General features: G+C 36.4%; 1 protein-coding gene across 3 annotated transcripts in view; it reads left to right on the forward strand.

Moving 5' to 3' along the window:
* Positions 1–21,356, forward strand: part of LOC148943304 (uncharacterized) — a 37,165-nt gene extending 15,809 nt beyond the window's left edge. For 2 of the 3 annotated variants that reach the window (XM_089101062.1, XM_089101063.1), the window contains exons 2-4: positions 2,665–2,829; positions 17,571–18,269; positions 20,962–21,356. In XM_089101062.1, coding sequence (XP_088957188.1) covers positions 2,672–2,829; positions 17,571–18,249 — 837 coding nt within the window. In that variant the 5' untranslated portion in view covers positions 2,665–2,671 and the 3' untranslated portion in view covers positions 18,250–18,269; positions 20,962–21,356. The remainder of the gene's footprint in view (positions 1–2,664; positions 2,830–17,570; positions 18,270–20,961) is intronic. The other variant, XM_089101061.1, reaches the window with a different exon arrangement.
* The last annotated feature ends 230 nt before the right edge of the window (positions 21,357–21,586 follow it).

Consider the following 21,586-nt stretch of genomic DNA (forward strand, 5'->3'; position numbering starts at 1 on the left):
ACACCAAAACTATGAAGTGACACCAAAAGTGTTGTTTTAAGTACTATATCGCACTTAAGGATGATAGAATTTGATAAAAATCAAGTAGATATGAGCAATATATTTCAAATGTACCATTAAACATCACTCTAAAGAGTTCTGGTGACCACGAGCCCCAGGTTTTCCACTTGAGACATGGCACCAAAAGTGCCGTTTTTAGTACCGTTGAACCTGCAGAGGGTGAAATTTATATTAAGAAAGTATATATGAGTAAGGACTATTATATGAGATATTAAAAATCTGTCTACAATGTCCTGGTAGCCCGTTAGCCCCACCCCTCGAAAAATGGCACAAAAAGTGTCTTTTTTTGTGCCATATGGCTCTTGCAGATGGTGGAATTTATAAAAAGCACGTAAATATGAGAAATATATCTTAAAGGAGCAATTGATTATCTCTTCATGATATTCTAGTATTCTATCCCTGGAAAAAAAGAAAAAAAAACAAAAAAACGGGAGACAGATCAGGGCTACCCATGCAAAAAAGTTATTTTCCTTGTTTTTCAAGGTGAGGGACTGTAATTTCCCCATACAATTTTTTGACTATGCTGATTCTGATGGTTTAGTTTTCATTTTTATCTGACGCCATATTCCAGGGGTTTCACGCTCTTTTTTGAAATCACCATACATTTCTTTTCGCAATGTTCTTTTACTTTCAAGGCGAACCGAAATAATAGTTACCATTTCTGAATCACTGTTAGGTTTCAATTTTTTTCAATAGGAAGTTTACCGCTGGTTACCGCTACTTACTGGTTACCGCATGGCATGGTTACCGCTAGGGCAACAGTCTAACCGTTGACAGTTTTAGGTATCCGTGAATAAATTCTAAGGCGAGAGTGGAAGTTGGGACAATTTTTGGAGGTGCCCACCTCACCTGCCCAGAGTCTCTGGCAAGTGACCCAAAAATTTTAAAAATTTGTGAAAAATTCAATTTTTTTCAGAATGTGGGGCTAAGCTTAGGCAACGAATAGATACTATTTAAAAGATAAAGATGGCTTTAAACGATTGTTTGCCTCTTACTTCAAGCAAATTTATGGTCCTATGTCAATTTTAAATTCTTTTTAAGACCATAGGCGGGTTTGCCTTGTTTACCTCTTTTTGAATTCTTGATCAGCATGCCGAAGACTCTAGGCAGGCATGCCTTTCCAAAAACTAACCTGACAAGTATGTGTCCAATAAGAGAGTCATGCATACTCCTGCCATTTACCCGTGCCCCAGCCATTTAAACATTTGCCTCTCAATTACTTGGACTATCTGTCTTGACAATTCTCTGTCCTACAGTTACCCAGCCCAGTCTTGATGCAACCTATACAACATATTGTAAAATACTTGATAACTTCAGTTCAAAATCAACGGACTCGGTCGAGGCCTTCGGCCTCGACCTCGTTTGAAAAATACTCTCCCTGTGTGCGCGAAGCGCACACAGGAAACACGCTTGGACTCTCAACCAAAGACTTCACTTAATACAATTTGCCTGATTCAATTTAAAGTGCGGGTGCCCGGTTACCGCTAGGGTAACCGGTTGCAACATCATGTTGCAACCATGATGATAAGTTGAGTGGATCGTATTGGATAAGAAAACTGATTCGACACTTTTAATTCCCGATCAAATATGAGTACAATTTTTAATGTAGCGTATAAAATCCCTTCTATAGCTTCAAGGGGTTATGGATAATAGTTACAAATCCTGAATTCCACTTAGGTCTGAATAGCGTCAAATCCTGAATTCTATCTAGGTCCTGAAATATGTTTATACTTGAATAGTACTAAATCCTAAATTATGTTTAGGTCCGAAGAGTACCAAATCCTTAATTCTGTTTATTTTGTATTTCACAATATTTAGCATATAAATTTTCACAGGAAATATTTCATGGAAAAATGTAAACAATCTTTACTATAGCAAAACATATCTGTAGGCTACCTTCCGACTCAAACAAAGGCCTACTCTGGTGTTTTTCTTATTTTCGAAGGAAAGTAATAATTTAGGAGAAGTGGGGATGCTGAAGTATTACAGGAGGGTGTGATTTAAAAAAAATTCTGGAAAAAATCGGTGCATTATAGAGAAAACATAAGAAATTATCAAGTAAATTGAGATTTGGTTGGAATTAGTTGAGGATTGGTTGAGATTGAGATTTGGTTTGCGGGAGAAGGGACACAAGCCGCCCATAAGCCTCTTCTTTGAATTTCAAAACGGGGAATAGCTTGTTTAATGCAAAAACACAAAATTTTGAATAAATTTTAAATATATATATATATATATATATATATATATATATATATATATATATATATATATATATATATATATATATATATATATATATATATATATATATATATATATATATATATATATATATATATATATATATATATATATATATATATATATATATATATATATATATATATATATATATCAATAAATTCAATGACATACAAGAAATAAATAAGTATGTATTTAAATATTCAAACATATGTATTTGAATATGAATTAAATATATAAATTAAAAAATCTGAAATAATAACAATAAGCCACTTTATATGGAATTGCATATAAATAAAATGCCATGTTACTGTCTTGAGAATTTATACACAGTAAATTAATTATACAATTTCCGATTTTTAGGTATGAAATGGTGAGTTATGCTGTATTAATTCTAGCAATAGGGATTAGCGGTATTTTTACTGCTGATACTAAAAATGTCAATGATGATTATGATGGAGGAATAGATAGAGATGGTTTCTATAGCCCCCTCAGCTCCCTACAAGGAAAGGATACTTATCTTGACCCGTATGTACACATTTTATTTATTGTTTATAAATCTTTTCGACTAACGTGCGCTGAGGTACCCCATTGTTTGCTTGCACCTCAGCAGAAATATAAAAAGTTTTACATTCAGAATTAGGAGGAAAAATTATGTGTTCGTAACAGGGCCGTATCGAAGATTTTTTTTTCGGGGGGGGGGGGGGTACGAAAACTACAAAAAACGCATTAAAAATTTGCTTATATTCATTTTTAATACGTTTTACGAGTCGGACAAAAATAATTGGGGGGGGGGGGTGAGGGTTCAAATCCACCAACCTTCTCCCTGGATACGGCCTTGGTTCATAATAGCTGAAATTAGAAAAGTTGGAATTTGAAATTCAACTTTGGCTGTCAATGAAAAAAGAAATTCTATTATCCCCACTCGACTGAAACTTGCTTATTTCTCTTTTATTTTGGAATTAAATATAATATTTATACGAGAGTAAATAGAAACAAAATTTAGTGACTTTTTAGACAAAGTCCTCCTGACTCTTGACGTATAGCAAGATAATGGACAAACTTTTTGTTGTTGATGAATTACAAGCATCAATAAGAAAAGAGGGCACTCTCTTTTTTGGCACCTTTGATTACAAATTCGCCAAATTTGTGGCCCTTAAAATACTTTCAGTAAAGAGTTAATAAAATGTAGTGTAAACGCTCTCATATACAGAATCATTTAAGTTCTTTTTAAGTTTTAATGCTGCTCTTCGCTTTCATTTTTTTAAATACATGTGCATTCAAGTCTCTGCACAAAAATTTGTACCATGATCAAATGTTTATTATCCGTTCCAAGTGATCCTTCATAATTACACATTTTCGTCAATATATCATCCTTTACTGTATATTCGATTTAAAAGTCTTCACTTCAATCAATTTTAAAAAGAACCGTAAAATGAACAGAGCGTAAAATGAACAAGGGTGTAAAATGGTCAGAGTTAAATTCTTATAGTAAGTCCAACTCAAAGCAAACAAATCTACCATCAATAATTAAGCCTAAAATTATCTGAAATTAGTAATAATAATCAGATTAAACGTAGAAATAACAGATATCGCCATGAATGAATAAGCAATCTTTAAACGAACTGGCGCTAAAAAGAATAATCAGGTTACACTTGAAACCAGCAAAAATTATGATAGGCATCGCAATCGCGCTGCCTAAGTAAAGAACGATGTCGGCACTATGTAATATTTTTTTTTGTTCTAGACCAGGCCACTTTGGATCAAAGGAGTTGTCGTGGAAACTTCGAAAAGGACTCATTCGATTGGAAATTGGAGTGGCTTGTCGCCTTTCTAGCAGTCGAAAATGATTGGAAGGCAACTAACACCCCTTCCACGCCCTCCATTCCCCCAACACATCCAATCAAAAATTTGAGATGCCATTTTGTTCAGCGTATTTGATTTCCTGATAGAAATTATGTTTTTGAGGAGGACACTTCCCCACGGCCCTCAGGACAAGGGTTGTAAATTATGCCCTGGGGGCATATTAGGTTTTTATAGAAAACGTTGTCGTAGAAAATTCCAGAAAAGCTCGTTCGATTGGAAATTCAAAGGGCTAGTGCCCTTTTTAATAGTCGAAAGTGTTTCAAAGGCAACTAACACCCCTTTCACGCCCACCATTTATCAAAACACATCCAATAAAAATTTTTAGATAGCCATTTTGTTCAAAGTAGTTGCAAGGTCGGGAAGTTATAACTTTAAGGATGACACTCCCCCACGGCTCTTGGGGAAAGGATTGTAAGTTTTACCCTGGGGGCATATAAGGTTTTTATTGAAAGCCTTGTCTTAGAAACATGAAAAAGGGCTCATTTGAATGAAAATTCAAAGGGCTAGTGCCCTTTTAATAGTAAAAGTGATTGGAAGACATTTAACCCCCCTCTCACGCCCAGCTTTTCCCAAAAACATCCAATAAAAATTTTTTGATAGCTATTTGTTCAACTTAGTTAAAAGTCTTGGAAATTAGGTCTTTGAGGATGATAACCCCATCAGAGCCCTCAGGGCCAGGGTTGTAAGTTATGCCCTGGGAGCATATAAGGTTCTTATAGATAGTGCTGTTGTAAACATTTCAAAAAGGGCTCATTCGATTGGAAATTGAAAGGGCTAGTTCCTTATTTGATATTCAAAAGTAATTGAAGGGCAAATAACCCCCCTCTCACGCCCACCATTTCCCCAAACAGATCCAATTAAAATTTTGAGATATCCATTTTGTTACACGTAGTTGAAATTTTTGGAAATTAGGTCTTTGAGGATGATATACCCTTGAATGGAAATTCAAAGGGCTAGTGCCCTTTTTAATAGTCAAAAGTGATTCGAGAGCAATTAGACCCCACCCCCGACGCCCATAATTCCCCCAAACACATCCAATGAAAATTTTGAGATAGTCATTTTTTTTAGCGTAGTTGATTTCCATATAGAATTTTTTTTGAGGAGGACACTTCCCACAGTCTTCAGGGCAAGAGTTGTAAGTTATGCCCTGGGGGCGTATAAGGTTTTTATAGAAGGCATTGTCGTAGAAACTTCAAAAAAGGGCTCTTTTGATTGGAAATTTTAAGGGCTAGTGGCCTTTTTAATAGTCGAAAGTGATTGGAGGGCAACTAATCCCACTCTCACGCCCACCTTTTCCCCCAAGCACATCCAATCAAAATTTTGAGATAGCCATTTTATTCAGCGTAGTTTTAAGTTTTATAAATTAGGTCTTTGAGGACCACGACCCCCTCACATCCCTCAGGGCAAGGGTTGTAATTTATGCCCTGGGGGCATAAAAATTTCTTATAGAACGCGTTGTCGTAGAAACTTCAAAAAGGGCTCATTCGATTAGAAATTGAAATGGCTAGTGCCCTTTTAATAGTCAAAAGTAATTGGAAGGATACTAACACCCTTTCCACGCCCACCATTTCCCCAAACACATCCAATCAAAATTTTGAGATAGCCATTTTGTTCCACGCAGTTAAAGTTCAGGAAATTATATCTTTGAGCAGGGTACTTCTCTCACAGTCTTCAGGGCACTGGTTATAAGTTAGGCCCTGGGGGCCTATAAGTTTTTATTGAAATCTTTGTCGTAGAAATTTGAAAAAGGGCTCATTCGATTGGAAATTCAAAGGGCTAGTGTCCTTTTCAATAGTCGAAAGTGATTTGAGGGCAACTAGCCCCCCTCTCTCACCAATTTTTTCCCCAAAAACATCCAATCAAAATTTTTAGATAGCCATTTTGTTCAATGTTGTGGATTTCCAGATAGAAATTATATTTTTGAGGAGGACACTCCCCCAGAGCCCACAGGGCAAGGGATATAAGTTATGCCCTGGGGGCATATAAGGATTTATTGAAATCTTTGTCGTAGAAACTTGAAAAGGGGCTCATTTGATTGGAAATTCAGAGGGTTAGTGCCCTGTTTAATAGTTGAAAGTGATTAGAAGGCAACTAACACCCCTTCCATGCCCACAATTTCCCCAAACATATCCAATCAAAATTTTGAGATAGCCATTTTTTTCCACGCAGTTTAAAGTTTAGAAAATTATACCTTTGAGCAGGATACTCCCCCACAGTCTTGAGGGCAGTGGCTATAAGTTATGCCCTGGGGGCATATAAGGTTTTGTTGAAACCTTTGTTGTAGAAACTTGAAAAAGGGCTCATTCGATTGGAAATTCAAAGGGTTAGTGCCCTTTTTAATAGTCGAACGTGATTTGAGGGCAACTAACCCCCTCTCACGCCAACCTTTTCCCCAAACACATCCAATCAAAAAATTTTAGACAGGCATTTTATTCAACGTATTTGAAAGTTTTGGAAATTAGGTCTTTAAGGATGACAACCCATCCCCCCCCCCCCAACCCTCAGGGCAAGGGTTGTAAGTTATGCCCTGGGAGCATGTAAGGTTTTTATAGAAAGCGATGTTGTAAAAACATCAAAAAGGGCTCATTCAGTTGAAAAATGAAAGGGCTAGTGCCCTTTAATTGGTCGAAAATGATTGAAGGGCAACTTTCCCACCATTACGCCCACCATTTCCCCAAACACATCCAATCAAAATTTGAGATATCCATTTTGTTCCAGTTTGGAAATTAGGTCTGTTAGGATGATATCCCCATCAGAGCCCTCAGTGCACGGGTTGTAAGTTATGTCATGGGGGCATATAAAGTTTATATGGAAAGTTGCTGTAGAAATTTCAAAAAGGGCTCATTTGATTGGAAATTAAAATTGCCCTTTTCAACAATCGAAAGTGAGTAGAGAGTAATTAACCCCCCTTTCACGCCCACCATTTCACCAAACACATTCAATCAAAGTTTAGAGATAACCATTTTATTCAACGTAGTTGAAAGTTCTGGAAATTATGTATTTAAGGATGACAAACTCCCCAGAGTCCCCAGGGCAAAGGTTGTAAGTTATGCCATGGGGGCATATAAGGTTTTTAATGACAGAGTTGTCGTAAAAACTTCAAAAGGGGCTCATTCAATTGGAAATTAAGAGGGCTAGTGCCCTTTTTAATAGTTGAGTGATTGGAGAGTAACTAACCCCCTGTCACGCCCACCATTCCCCCAAACTCAGGGCCAGGTTTGTAAGTTATCCTCTGGGGGCTTATAAGGTTTTTATTGAAAGTGGTGTCGTTGAAACTTCAAAAGGGCTCATTTGATTGGAAATTGAATGGACTAGTGCCTTTTTTAATAGTTGAAAGTGATTGGAGAAAGACTAATGCCCCTCTCACGTCCACCATTTTCCCAGACACATCCAATCAAAATTTTGAGATAGCCATTTTGTTTAACGTAGTGGAAAGTTCTGGAAATTAGGTCTTAGAGGATGACATCCACCCTCATAGCCCTTAGGGTAAGGGTTGTAATTTATGCCCTGGGAGCATATAAGGTGTTTATAGGAAGTGTTGTCGTAAAAGATCAAAAAGGGCTCATTCAATTGGAAATTGAAAGGCCCAGTGCCCTTTTTAATAGTCGAAAGTGATTTGAAGGGTTGACATTTTTATAGTATTAATTTAAAAAACTTTTTCCACAAAATAAGTTTTTCAAAGAAAAGTAAAGAACCCCATTAAACAAAAAATGAGCAAAATAAAAATCAAATAATCTACCAAGCGTGAAACTACCACAAATCAGCATCGATAAATAAATGAAACCCAAAAGGAACAGAAATTACAATAAATAACCGAGTCAAACTCAAAACGAACAAAAATTAACATAAGTTGGGCGCAAAACCCCCATGCCTTCCCAAAGCCAGAACAAAATTTGCACTTTACTGAAACATACAAATGAATGTGTATTGTCAGTTAATATACATATACAACGTACAAATGTTTTTACTTTTATAACTTTAATAAATCAAATAATTTTAACATTTTGATTACTAAATATCAGTATATGTATATTAAACTGACAATGCACATTCATTTGTAATTTCAGTAAAGTGCAAATTTTGTTCTGGCCTTGGAAGGCATAGGGGTTTTGCGCCCAACTTATTTTAATTTCCGCTCTTTTTGAATTTGACTCGGTTATTTATTATAATTTCTGTTCGTTTTGGGTTTCATTTATTTATCGATGCTGATTTGTGGTAGTTTCGAGCTCGATAGATTATTTGTTTCTATATTTTCTCATTTTTTGTTTAATGGAGTTCTTTACTTTTCTTTGAAAAACTTATTTGTGGAAAAAGTTTTTTTAATTAATTTCTGTTCGTTCTATACTGACATAGTCTTTTTAGGTAAATAGAAAATAACACTTTAAATCTTTTCGTTTTTTAAGACTTTATAGTTTGGCCTGCTATTTGTATGCTTGAGAAAAATTTTCAGCAATTTTTAACAATATACACCATTTTAAAAATCTGGACACAAATAGTACTGTTTAATTTAGTCTCATACCTCCTCTAGTTGACCTGAAATTGAAAACTTGATACCATTTGCAAAAAAATCTGTTTACTCTCTTTGATAGGTTTGATACACTTACACTATTTTGATTTGGTTAAATTTTAAGAGCGGAAGTAGCCTCGAAAGTTTGAACATAATACCCTCAGGCGTTCTTGGGATACTGCTGAGATGCCTTATTGGGAATTTGCATTATCACAGTGCATTTTGATTTAATCTTAAGGCAACATTTAGTTTTTAAACATAATGGACGAATGGGAGGGTGGGAGTGGAAGGGGGATTAGTTGCCCTCCAATCACTTTCGACTATTAAAAAGGGCATCAGCCCTTTCTATTTTCAATCAAATGAGCCAGCCCCTTTCGAAGTTCCCACAACAACTCCTTCGATACGAAGTGCCCTGGTCTAAACAACAACCACAACAAAAAATATTACTGTTAACTTTCGGATATTAAAAACGGCACTAGCCCTTAGAATTTCAAATCGAATGAGCCCCCTTCTGTAGTTTCTCCGACAGCACTTTCTATAAAACCTTATATGCCCCCACGATATAACTTAAAACCCTTATCCTTAGGGGTGTGGTGGAGTATCCTCCTCAAAAACATATTTTATACCTAGAAATCAACTACGTTGAACAAAATGGCTATCTCAAAATTTTGATTGGATGTGTTTGGGGGAAGGATGGACGTTGGAGGGGGGGGGGGCTAGTTGCCCTCCAATCACTTGTGACTATTAAAAAAGGGCACTAGCCCTTTGAATTTCCAACCGAATTAGCCTTTTCTGAAGTTTCTACGACAGTGCCTTCCATGAAAACCTTTTATGCCCCCAGGGCATATCTTAAAACCCTTGCCCTGAGGGTTGTGGGGGAGTTTCCTTCTCAAAAACATATTTTCTATCTGGAAATCGACTAGCCTACGCTAAACGAAACGGCTATCTCAAAATTTTGATTGGATGTGTTTGGGGGAAAGACGGACGTGGGGTGGCTAGTTGCCCTCCAATCACTTTCGACTATTAAAAAGGTCACCAGCCCTTTGAATTTTCATCAAATGAGCCCCTTTTGAAGTTTCTATGACAACGCCTTCTATAAAAACTTTATATACCCCAGGACATAACTTAAAACCCTTGCCCTGAGGGCTGTTGGGAGTGTCCTCCTCAAAAAGATATTGTCTATCTGGAAATCAACTACGCTGAACAAAATGGCTATCTCAAAATTTTGATTGGAGGTGTTTGGGGGAATGATGGGCATGGGGGGGCTAGTTGCCCTCCAATCACTTTCGACTATTAAAAAGGTCACCAGCCCTTTGAATTTTCATCAAATGAGCCCCTTTTGAAGTTTCTATGACAACGCCTTCTATAAAAACTTTATATACCCCAGGACATAACTTAAAACCCTTGCCCTGAGGGCTGTGGGGGAGTTTCCTCCTCAAAAACACATTTTCTATCTGGAAATCAACTACGCTGAACAAAATGGCTATTTCACAATTTTGATTGGATGTGTTTGGTTTAATGATGTGCGTGGGGGAGGAGGTTTAGTTGCCCTCCAATCATTTTTGACTATTAAAAAGGACACTAGCCCTTTGAATTTCCAATCGAATGAGCCTGTTTTGGAGTTTTTACGACAACTCCTTCTATAAAAACCTTATATGGCCCGAGGGCATAACTTAAAACCCTTGCCCCGAGAGTTGTGGGGGAGTTTCTTCCTCAAAAGATATTTTCTATCTGTAAATCAGCTACGCTGAACAAAATGGCTATATCAAAATTTTTATCGGGTGTGTTTGGGGAAATGATGGGCGTGGGGGGGCTAGTTGCCCTCCAATCACTTTCGACTATTACAAATGGCACTAGCCCTTTGAATTACCAATCGAATGAACCTGTTTTGAAGTTTCTACGACATCGGCTTCTATAAAAACCTTGTATGCTCCCAGGGTATAACTTAAAACCCTTGCCCCGAGGGTTGTGGGGGAATGTCCTCCTCAAAAACATATTTTCTATGTGGAAATCAACTACGCTGAACAAAATGGCTATCTCACAATTTTGATTGGATGTGTTTGGTTTAATGATGTGCGTGGGGGAGGAGGTTTAGTTGCCCTCCAATCATTTTTGACTATTAAAAAGGACACTAGCCCTTTGAATTTCCAATCGAATGAGCCTGTTTTGGAGTTTCTACGACAACGCTTTATATAAAAACCTTATATGGCCCGAGGGCATAACTTAATACCCTTGCCCCGAGGGTTGTGGGAAAGTATCCTCCTCAAAACATGTTTTCTATCGGGAAATCAACTACGCTGAACAAAATGGCTATCTCACAATTTTGATTGGATGTGTTTGGGGGAATGATGGGCGTGGGGGGGGCTAGTTGCCCTCCAATCACTTTCGACTATTAAAAAGGGCACTAGCCCTTTGAATTTCCAATTGAATGAGCCTGTTTTGAAGTTTCTACGACAACACCTTCTATAAAAACCTTATATGCCCTCAGGGTATAACTTAAAACCCTTGCCCTGAGGGTTGTGGGGGAGTATACTCCTCAAAAACACATTTTCTATCTGGAAATCAACTACACTGAACAAAATAGCCATCTAAAAATTTCGATTGGATGCGTTTGGAGGAATAATTGGCGTGAGGGGTGGGGGGGGGGGTAGTTGCCCTCGAATCACTTTCGACTATTAAAAAGGGCACTAGAACTCTCCATTTCCAATCGAACGAACCCCTTTTGAAGTCTCTGCGACAACCCCTTCTATATGAAGTGAACTGTTTTAAAGAAAAAAAAATAATAAACTGCACATTGTGTCAACATTGATCTTATATGCCCTCAGGGCATAGCTTAAAACCCTTGCCCCGAGGGTTGTGGGGAGCGTCCTCCTCAAAAAGATATTTTATTTCTGGAAATCAACTAGGCTGAACAAAATGGCTATCTCAAAATTTTGATTGGATGTGTTTGGGGGAATGATGGGTGTGGGGGAGGGCTAGTTGCCCTCCAATCACGTTTGACTATTAAAAAAGGCACTAGCCACTCTAATTTCCAATTGAATGAGCCCTTTTCGAAGTCTCTACGACAGCTCCTTCGATACGAAGTGCCCGGGTATGGAGAAAAAAAAAACACACATTGTGCCACCATCGTTCTTTACTTAGGCAGGGCTAGCGCGCTGCCTATGATTTCTATTCGATTCGGGTTTCATTTATTTATCGATGCTGACTTGTGGTAGTTTTACGCTTGGTAGATTATTTGATTTTATTTTTGCTCATTTTTTGTTTAATGGAGTTTTTTACTTTTCTTTGGAAAACTTATTTTGTGGAAAAAATTTTTTAAATTAATTTCTGCTCGTTTTATATTGACATAGTTTTTACAGGGAAAAAGAAGATAATGCTTTAAATCTATTTGTTTTTTAAGACTTTATAGTTTGGCCTGCTATTTCTATGCTAGAGAAAAATACACCTTTTTAAATATCTGGACACAAATAGTACTGTTTAATTTTGTTTCATACCTCCTCTAGTTGACCTGAAATGGAAAACTTGATACCATTCGCAAAAAAAATCTGTTTACTTTCTTTGATATCTTGGATACACTTACACTATTTTTATTTGATTAAATTTAAGAGCAGAAATGGGAGGGTTGGCTTGGGAGGATGGGCGTGGGAGGGTGGGAGTGGAAGGGGGATTAGTTGCCCTCAAATCACTTTCGACTATTAAAAAGGGCATCAGCTCTTTCTATTTTCAATCGAATGAGCCCTTTTCGAAGTTCCCACGACAGCTCCTTCGATACAAAGTGCCCTGGTCTAAACAACAACAACAACAACAACAAAGAATACATTATACCCACTTCGATCTTTACTATAAAAATGTCAAGCCTTCCAATCACTTTCAACTATTGAAATGGGCACTAGGCCTTTCGATTTCCAATCGAATGAGCCCTTTTTGAAACGACAACGCTTTCTGTAAGCACCTTATATGCCTCCAGGGCATAAATTACAACCCTTACCCTAAGGTCTGTTAGGGTGGTTGTCATCCTCTAAGACCGAATTTCCAGAACTTTCAACTACGCTAAACAGCATGGCTATCTCAAAATTTTGATTGGATGTGTTTGGGGAAATGGTGGGCGTAAGAAGGGTTTTAGTCGCCTTCCAATCACTTTCGAATGTTAAAAAGGGCACAAGCCACTCCAATTTCCAATTGAATGGGCGCTTTTCGAAGTTTCTACGACAACTTCTTCGATACGAAGTGCCCTGCTCAAAAGGAAAAAATTAATAAATTCTACATTGTGCCAAGATCGTTCTTATATGCCCCCATGGCATAACTTAAAACCCTTGCCCTGAGGGATGTGGGGGAGTGTCCTACTTTTTACTTAGTCCCCGATTTTTGTCTCGTTCTCGAGTGTCCTGGTTCTTTACTTAGGCAGCGCGATCATGCTGCCTATGATTTATGCAATAACTTTTTATATAAACCTTGTAAGCCCCAACGGCACAACTTAAAATCCTTGCAGTGTGGGTTCAGAGGGGGTTATCATCCTAAAATACCTAATTTCCAGAACGTTCAACTTCGTTTGAACAAAATGGATATCTCAAAATTTTGATTGGATGTGTTTTGGAAAATGGTGGGCGTGAGAGGGTCGTTAGTCGCTATCCAATCACTTTCAACTATTAAAAAAGGCACTAGCCCTTTCAATTTTCAATTGAATGAGCCCTTTTGAAGTTTCTACGACAACACTTTCAATAAAAACTTTATATGCCCCAGGGCATAACTTACAACCCTTGCCCTGAAGGCTGTGGTGGGAGGGGTTGTCATCCTTAAAGACCTAATTTCCAGAACGTTCAACTACGTTGAACAAAATGGATATCTCAACATTTTGGTTGGATGTGTTTGGGGGAATTATGGGTGTAGGGGGGGGGGTTAGTTGCCCTCCAATCACTTTCGACTATTAAAAAGGGCACTAGCCACTCCAATTTCCAATCGAATGAGCCCTTTTTGAATTTTCTGCGGCAACTCCTTCAATACGAAGTACCCAGGTATGGAGAAAAACCAAAAAAAAAACAACACATTGTGCCCACATCGTTCTTTACTTAGGCAGCGCTAGCGTGCTGCCTATGAAAGATCGATGTGGGTATTAATGTATTTTTTTGTTGTTGTTGTTGTTGTTTAGACCAGGGCACTTTGTATTGAAGGAGTTGTCGTAGGAACTTCGAAAAGGGCCCATTCGATTGAAAATAGAAAGGGTTGATGCCCTTTTTAATAGTCGACAGTGATTGGAAGGAAACCAATCCCCCTCCCACACCCACCCTCCCATTTGACTTTATGTTTAAAAACTAAATGTTGCCATAAGATTAAATCAAAATGCACTGTGCCAATGCTAAATCCCAATAAGACATCTCAGCAGTATCTCAAGACCAACTGAGGGTATTTTGTTCAACTTTTCGGGGCTACTTCTGCTCTTAAAATTTAACCAAATCGAAATAGCGTAAGTGCATCCAAGCTATCAAAGAAAGTAAACAGATTTTTTTTTTGCGAATGGTATGAATGTGCCTTTTCAGTTTAATATACATATACTGACATTTAGTAATCAAAATGTTAAGATTATTTGATTTATTAAAGTTACAAAAGTAAAAACATTTATATTTTTTTCAGGAAAGTGCAAATTATGTTTTGGGCTTGGGAAGGTATAGGGGTTTTGAGCCCAAGTTATGTTAATTTCTACTCGTTTTGAGTTTGACTCGGTTATTTATTGTAATATTTGTTCATTTTGGGTTTCATTTATTTATCGATGCTGATATGTGGTAGTTTCACGCTCGGTAGATTATTTGATTTTATTTTTGCTTATTTTTTGTTTAATGGAGTTCTTTACTGTTCTTTGAAAAATTTCTTTTGTGGAAAAAGTTTTTTTAATTAATCAGAAATAAGAAGAGGGCTTTTACCTGATTAAATAAAAAAAAAGTTTTTTTTTTAACAGAAAGCAAAGAGCGGCATTAAAACATAAGCGAACAGAACTTATTCCATATATGAAGGGGGTTGCCTCCTCCTCGCCCTTTACGCTTAAAGTTTTTTAGTACTTCTGAAAAAGCTTCTCATTGTTCCAATTAAACAAACATAGTGTTTCAGAAGTCGTTCTTAAAGAATTAGGAGAAATTTTAAACTTTAGCGTAAAGAGCGAGGTGTTGAGGAGGAGGCAAACCCCCTCATATACGGAATAATTTCTATTCGTTTTAAGTTTAAGTGTCGCTCCTTACTTTCTTTAAAAAAAAACTTATTTTTTTTTGTTTGATTTCTAAACGTTTTTGAATTAATGCAGGTTTTGAAATTGGCTAAACGTAGGCTATATGAATAATTAAAACGAATTGTGCATATTAATTTTACTTTTTTTGTTTTAGCTAAACGGCTTTCTCATAATTTTGATCGTACGAATTTGAAAAAGGGCGGGGGTCCAGTTTTTTTGGTTTAAAAGCTCACTTTTTTTTAGTTAAAAGCCCTTTAAAAGCTAAAATATCACTGTGTTGTACTGCAAACGTAATATATCTAAAAAAAGTTCTTTATTCATTGAAAAAAAAAGTTTTGCTGCTTAGATCATTTGGATTTCTTTTATATTATATCAGTAGGTATTAAATCTTTAATTAAGTTTAATTTTTCTATTGTGCAGCAGCTTTTGAATGACATTTTTTTTTTCTTTTCAGTCAACTCTTTTTAGTTGTACTGAAAATATATTATCCATTGATTTTTCATTAATGTTTTTTCAACTGAAAGTAAAAGCAGTATTAATACTTAAAACGAACAGAAATTCTACGTATGTGAGGGGGGTTGAACCCTCCTTGATACGGTGCTCTTTAAGCTAAGAGTTGACTTTTTGTTGCAATCATTTAAGAGTGACTCCTGAAATACAAGGGCCGTTTGGTTAGAACAATAAGCTGTTTTAAAAGATCTAAAAAAAACTTTAGCCTGAAAAACTTAGACCCCCTCATGTAAATAATAATTTCTGTTCGTTTTAAGTTTTATGTTGCTCATTACTTTCAGGTGAAAAAGTAACTTTTTATTATTTAATTTCTGATCGTTTTTTTTAAAATACCGGGAGATCCGGCTCCCCATCCATGAAAATTTCCTTACCCAACGAAAAATTCTTCCATAACAAGATCCTCTCACATACGCCCTCCCCCGCCAGAAAAATCTCAACCCCGAAAAATGTCTGTCTACTTCCCAATAACCAAAAATATATGTAAATAATGGGCAAAGTTCATAGCTTGAAACCCTTCCCTAGGGAATTCTGGTGGGTCAAGTCACCCTCAAAAACATAGTTATTAGATCTTTCAACTATGCTCAACAAAATGGCTATCTTAAAATTTGATCGGGCAACTTTTGGGAAAATATGAGCGTGAGAGGAGATTGAAATCCCTCCGATATTTTTGGTCCCTTGGAAATAGCACTAGAACGTTCGATTCTTAATCAAATGAGCTCTTTTCCAATCTTCTAGGATCACTGGTTCGATAAAATCACCCCTGGAGAAAAAAAATAAAATAAAAACGCATCCCTGATTTTTCTCATGGCAAAAAAATGCAAAATTCCACATTTTTGTATTACCGAGCTTGAAACCTCTACAGTTGGGTTGTCTGATATGCTAAGTCTGACGGTATGACTTTCATTAAAAGCACTTGATGCTTTGGGGGTGTTTCCCCCTTTTTAAGAAATTGGGAAAATATTTTCAGGGTCTTAACTTTTGATTGGTAACATTAAACTTGATGAACTTTAGTTTGAATAAGCATCAAAATTTGATTCTTTTGACATACTTGTTGTTATCAAGACTCTGTTTCTTAGAGTTTCGGTTACTATTTAGCCGCATCGCTTCTTACTTACAGTTCATTACCACAAAGCGTTTGATACTGGTCTTTCTACTGACTGAAAGTTTTCATTCTTGGTTTGGCTCTATTTTTGTTGTTTGTAAGTCCCCTTTGCATTATTATAAGCAACCCAGAATAAGAATAAGATTTTCCAGCCTCTGCACTTGCCATGGATGCCAATTGGAGGGTGTGAATTGACCTTAAAGTTTGAAAGTACCTCCCTCTTTTTACCTTAGTTGAAAAAAACTAAATGTGGAAAAAAAAACGGAAGAAAAAATGTTTTCCATAGGGGCTGGGGCCAATTGTACGCAGGGACACCGTTTTATGTCTAAGGAAATCGTAGTTTCCAGGAACTCTTCACTTACTGTAAAAAATACTATCGGCAAAATATTAGACCCAATAAAAAAACGAAAAGCCGAGCAAATGCAAATAAGCGTGCCAGAACATAATAGGCCTATATCCGTTGAAAAGCTATCTCCTATTTGATCTGTGTGCTGATATTAAGGCTCAATGATTAACCTCTCGAAAGTATAGCTCAGTTACAGTTCTTTTCTGCTCAAGTCATAATGGCAAAAATATTTAACTACGATTATTACAAAAAGAAGCATATATCATTTGGACTATGTGCACATTTGTACTGGCCTCTGCTTGACGTAAAGGTCCTGCTCGGCAACGTCACCAGGGTAGAACCCATCAAACTTCATTGCCGTTACTTGTCTCCAGAGTGGTATGTTCTCGGTGATGATTGCAGCTTAGTTGGGGTCAATGCTCGGAGAAATAAGTCAACGGCGGATGACGTCCACCTACCTTGTGTGTGGTCTACCTCTGGGACATTTCCAGTCGTTTGCAGTTGCGTCAAGGTCGAAAATGAGTCGGCGGGGTTTTTAAGTGGGTAGGCGGAGCAGACGACGACCATATTAATGTAACGGTTGAGACTCCAGCTGCTCAGGCAGAGGCGGGAACTTAAAGAGCTGTTAGCGCTACTGACCTTTTAATAAGTTTCTACTTCCTTAAGTGAACGTTTTTTAATGAAACTGAATTAAATATATTTATTTAATAATTTATTTTTTTAGGTACTTAGAAGCTAATACAGACTATAAAAGTGAACCTGCTTTTGGCCAAAGTGGTTCAAGCTATGATCAACAATCTTACAATAGTCAATCCCTTCCTATAGACCAAGGCTACTCTCAAGCTCCGGTACAAACAGACACCTATGGAAACGAGCCTGCAAAAGAATCATCCTACGGAAATAATGCAGATGGTTACCAAGATGATGATACAGAAGGAGTTTACTATTACTACTTCCCAATGGGCGATACGATAAAAGAAAAACTAAAGTTAAAAATGAAAGGAGTTTGGGATAACATGCTAGGTGGGGCTACTGGATTATCCGGGAAGTTACAGAAGCATGAAAAACATAAGGCTAAAGACAAGATTCAAGCTGTTGATGAAGCTGTTTACGGACTAGCTGCTGCAACTTTGGCTGTGGTAATCGTTGCCTGGGCCCTCCTCTTAAGTGCACCATTTATTTACACCGGTTTGCCTTTAAATTTATTTGTTGCTAGTGAAGATTCCGGACAAGAGTTTGATCTTAGTGCATTTGGAATCCCTTTAACATTAAGGGCTCCAGTATTAGGGAAGAATGGAGGAGGTCTAATGTCGTCTTCATGGCTTACATCAGAAAATATAGAAAAAGTTACATCCTACATTGCCCAGAAAATAGATGAGTATAGAGGAAAAGTGAATCAATAAAAGCTACCTCATTTCATTACGTAAGCTGTTCTTAATCTTTTTTTATTTTACCGCATACATATCTATTTGGTCACTCCTAATTAGAAACTAAGGGTTACGCTCCTGTAAGAACTGACTTTAGCTTATTACCTTAAATCTGCGCTTAATTAGATTTCGCAGCGAGTAAGACTTAGCTGGTTATGGAACCAAGCCCCTCAATTATTTCAAAATGGACTGCAATTTCATTGTGTCAGGACTCCTCATATATTTATGCTTTTACACAAAACAAATTAAAAATAAATGCTAAAACTTATTAAATGCCTTTCACTGAAAAGCAGATGATAAAAAGCAATTTTCTAATTTAATTTTACAAACTAAAAAGTATATCCAGCCAGCTACATCTGTTGATTTCCTACCCACTTTCAGTAGAGAGAAAAATTAAATAATCACAAAAATCGATCCTAAAATCAAATATCCCAGGAAAATAAAACTTTTTTTTTTTAATAGCAAGACCAAGTTTTGAGCAATGGGTAATGTGTAGTATAATTTAGAGCCATTGCCCCAGCGGCTGCATTGGCACTGTCCTTCTTGGAGACGTATTTATTTGACATTTTGACTATTATGAGGAAAAGCTTGTCTTAAAATTCTGACTCGATGCCATAGAGAATCTCAGTACTTTCTTAGAGTCACTTTGGGCCATTAAGATCGGAAGTAGATCTTTCAGTTTCCATTGAATGAGTCTACTTTTCATCTTGAAGTAGGAGTTCCACCCGCCCAGAACTAGGAATAGTAATAATTCAATAGGGATGGCAACCTTCAGTCTCCAAGACTATCACTTGCATGCAGATTCTGGAAACACATCGCTCTTTACCAAGTCACCCCTATTGCTGCAGCTGTCACAACGAGATTGTAACTCAATAACATTAACAAAGCTAGGGTAGTTAGTTTATCATCGAATTGATTTCAATTAGTTGGTACATCGAGTTCAAATGAACTCAAATACCAATAATTATTAACAAGTTATAACTTGTCAATGTCTTAGCAGAAGTAAAAAATATACTTAAAAACTCAGTCGTTTTGTAGTTCAAACAGCTTACACTTACACTTGTAAAAATGGCTTTTTTGGTATGTTCAAATTATAACCAATGATTGCAAAATTAAATGGAAAAAACATAAGTTCTTTTCATATGAAAGCAAAGGGTAATAGCCACAGAAAACAAGACATTAAAGGTAGTAAACAATGTATGTAAATAGTTAAATAAGAAATATTTCTATTTAAACCTCGGTGAAAACAAAGGTCCTGGTAGGCCATGACCCCCCTGGGAAATTTTCTGATAGAACCTATGATGCCCCTCCCACCTCTTTAATTTCATACCAGTTGGCATTTTACTGTAATATTTTACATTAAATACCAAAGGATTATCTGCGATATGAAAGGTTCTATTACCCACTAGCCACAATATTACGGGCATATTCCGAAAATGTTCCGGAGAATCAAAGGGAATTAGAGATTAATTTTACTCCCTATCCACACCTCCTTCTATATCTATCTGAAGGTCCGCGGAGAGTTAGGAAATTTTGGCATAAAAAAAGCTTCTTCAAGCTTCAGGTACCCCCCCCCTCAAAAAAAGATCCACCGACCCTCCTCCATAATATGTGATACACAATTATACATCACTATACATGATTTTATCAAACCTCAAATGAATACAGTAAGTTAAACGAAGCTTTAAAATAAATTTTATTAAATATGGGTTACCACATAAATATGTGGCAACCACATATTTTGAATGCACTAAGTGCATCTTTAAAAAATGAATGTGCCACTCCACGGCCACTCCAATCTCTCTGAAACTGAGAGGCTCAATGCATAGTTTTTCAAATTTTAAACTTAAGAAATTTAGAAGTTTTGCTCGATGGCTTTTTTGGACCCTTAGGGCCCAAATTGTCATTTCTGACATAAAATGGCAGAAACCACCTCTGTTCAGTGGCACAGTCTTTATTGCTAAATAAAAAGGCCAGTAGAACTATAAATTTCCTTTCTAATGACCCTATTCCTGATATTCTATGGACCATTGTTTCTATACCCCCCCCCCGGTGGAAAAGTTTTAATCCAAACGAAGGGAGATTGGAGATTAATTCTGACCCCCCCTCCTCCAGACACCGTTCCATATCTATCAGAAGGTTCAAGAGCAGTTGGAAAATTTGGGTATAAAAATACACTCTTTGAGACATCAGGTGCACCCCCCCCCCCCAATGCTACACAATAAACCACCGGTTCTCCTCCACAATAACTGATTCGCAATTAAAACAAGTAAATACAAAATAGATGCGCAATTAAAACAAATTATGCATTCGTAATCTTCTTTCTTTAAAAGCTTCTGATGGATAGCTTTAAAACTGAGAAATTGTGTATATTTTGAATAACCATAAAAACAATTATCAAAACTTATCAAAACTAATTTTAATAACTTGTTGTATTTTATTATTTTCATAACAATACATATCAAAACGTATTGTTATAAAAACTTATTTTTTGGGAGTTTCAATCTTTATTCGAGTGACTCTTTACTTACAGGTCGCTGCTGTGAATTGTCTGATACTTCATTTCATTCCCTATCTGTTTGCACTGCTTGGTTCTATCCGAATGTTGCGTTTTAAAAAAAATAATACCTTAGACCTATAAGTTTTTTTTGAATTAATTATTTTAGGATTAAAAAATTTCTCTTTTAGGTTACATTTTGTTTCACATGAAATTCGGACCGGACAGAAGAATTCTATGGTCAGTATGCGGCCTTTTGCTTGTGCAATTTTCATATCATGTATATTTTCACTGTAAAGTAATTTATTGTAATTTAATAGTGTTTTAATTTTTGTGTTTTTCTCTGGGATGGTACTGGGATAGGTTCAAAACCTAAATTATTATTTGTTTTTATGTGTTTTATTTGTTTTATTATTTGTTTTTATGTCTTTTATTTGTTTTATTATTAGTTTTTATGTGTTTTCCTATGTGCTGACCCTATACCTGAAAATTAAATTGTTCCTTTTATAAGCGTTTATAAATCCAAGTCTACAAATCTATAAATCTATAAATCTAAGTCTTGTATCATTCCTATCTACTTGGTATTTATCATACTGTCAATAAAGTAGTTAAAAGTACTATTGAAGGCTTCAAAGTGGTCTGGAATAAAGGGACCATACATTTTCGTCGGGAGAAAGAATGATATTAGGATCTAATGTAAATGTAAAGATAATTTATGTAAAGATAATAATGTAAATAATGTAATAATATAAAAGGACCCAATGTAAAGATAATTTAACTTGGGGTTTGTTCACCCCCTACATTGGGAACCAAAAT

This window comes from Artemia sp. Qi Xiang Cuo, chromosome 15 (assembly GCF_049724085.1).
Source record: "Artemia sp. Qi Xiang Cuo chromosome 15, ASM4972408v1, whole genome shotgun sequence".
Lineage (NCBI taxonomy): Eukaryota > Metazoa > Arthropoda > Branchiopoda > Anostraca > Artemiidae > Artemia > Artemia sp. Qi Xiang Cuo.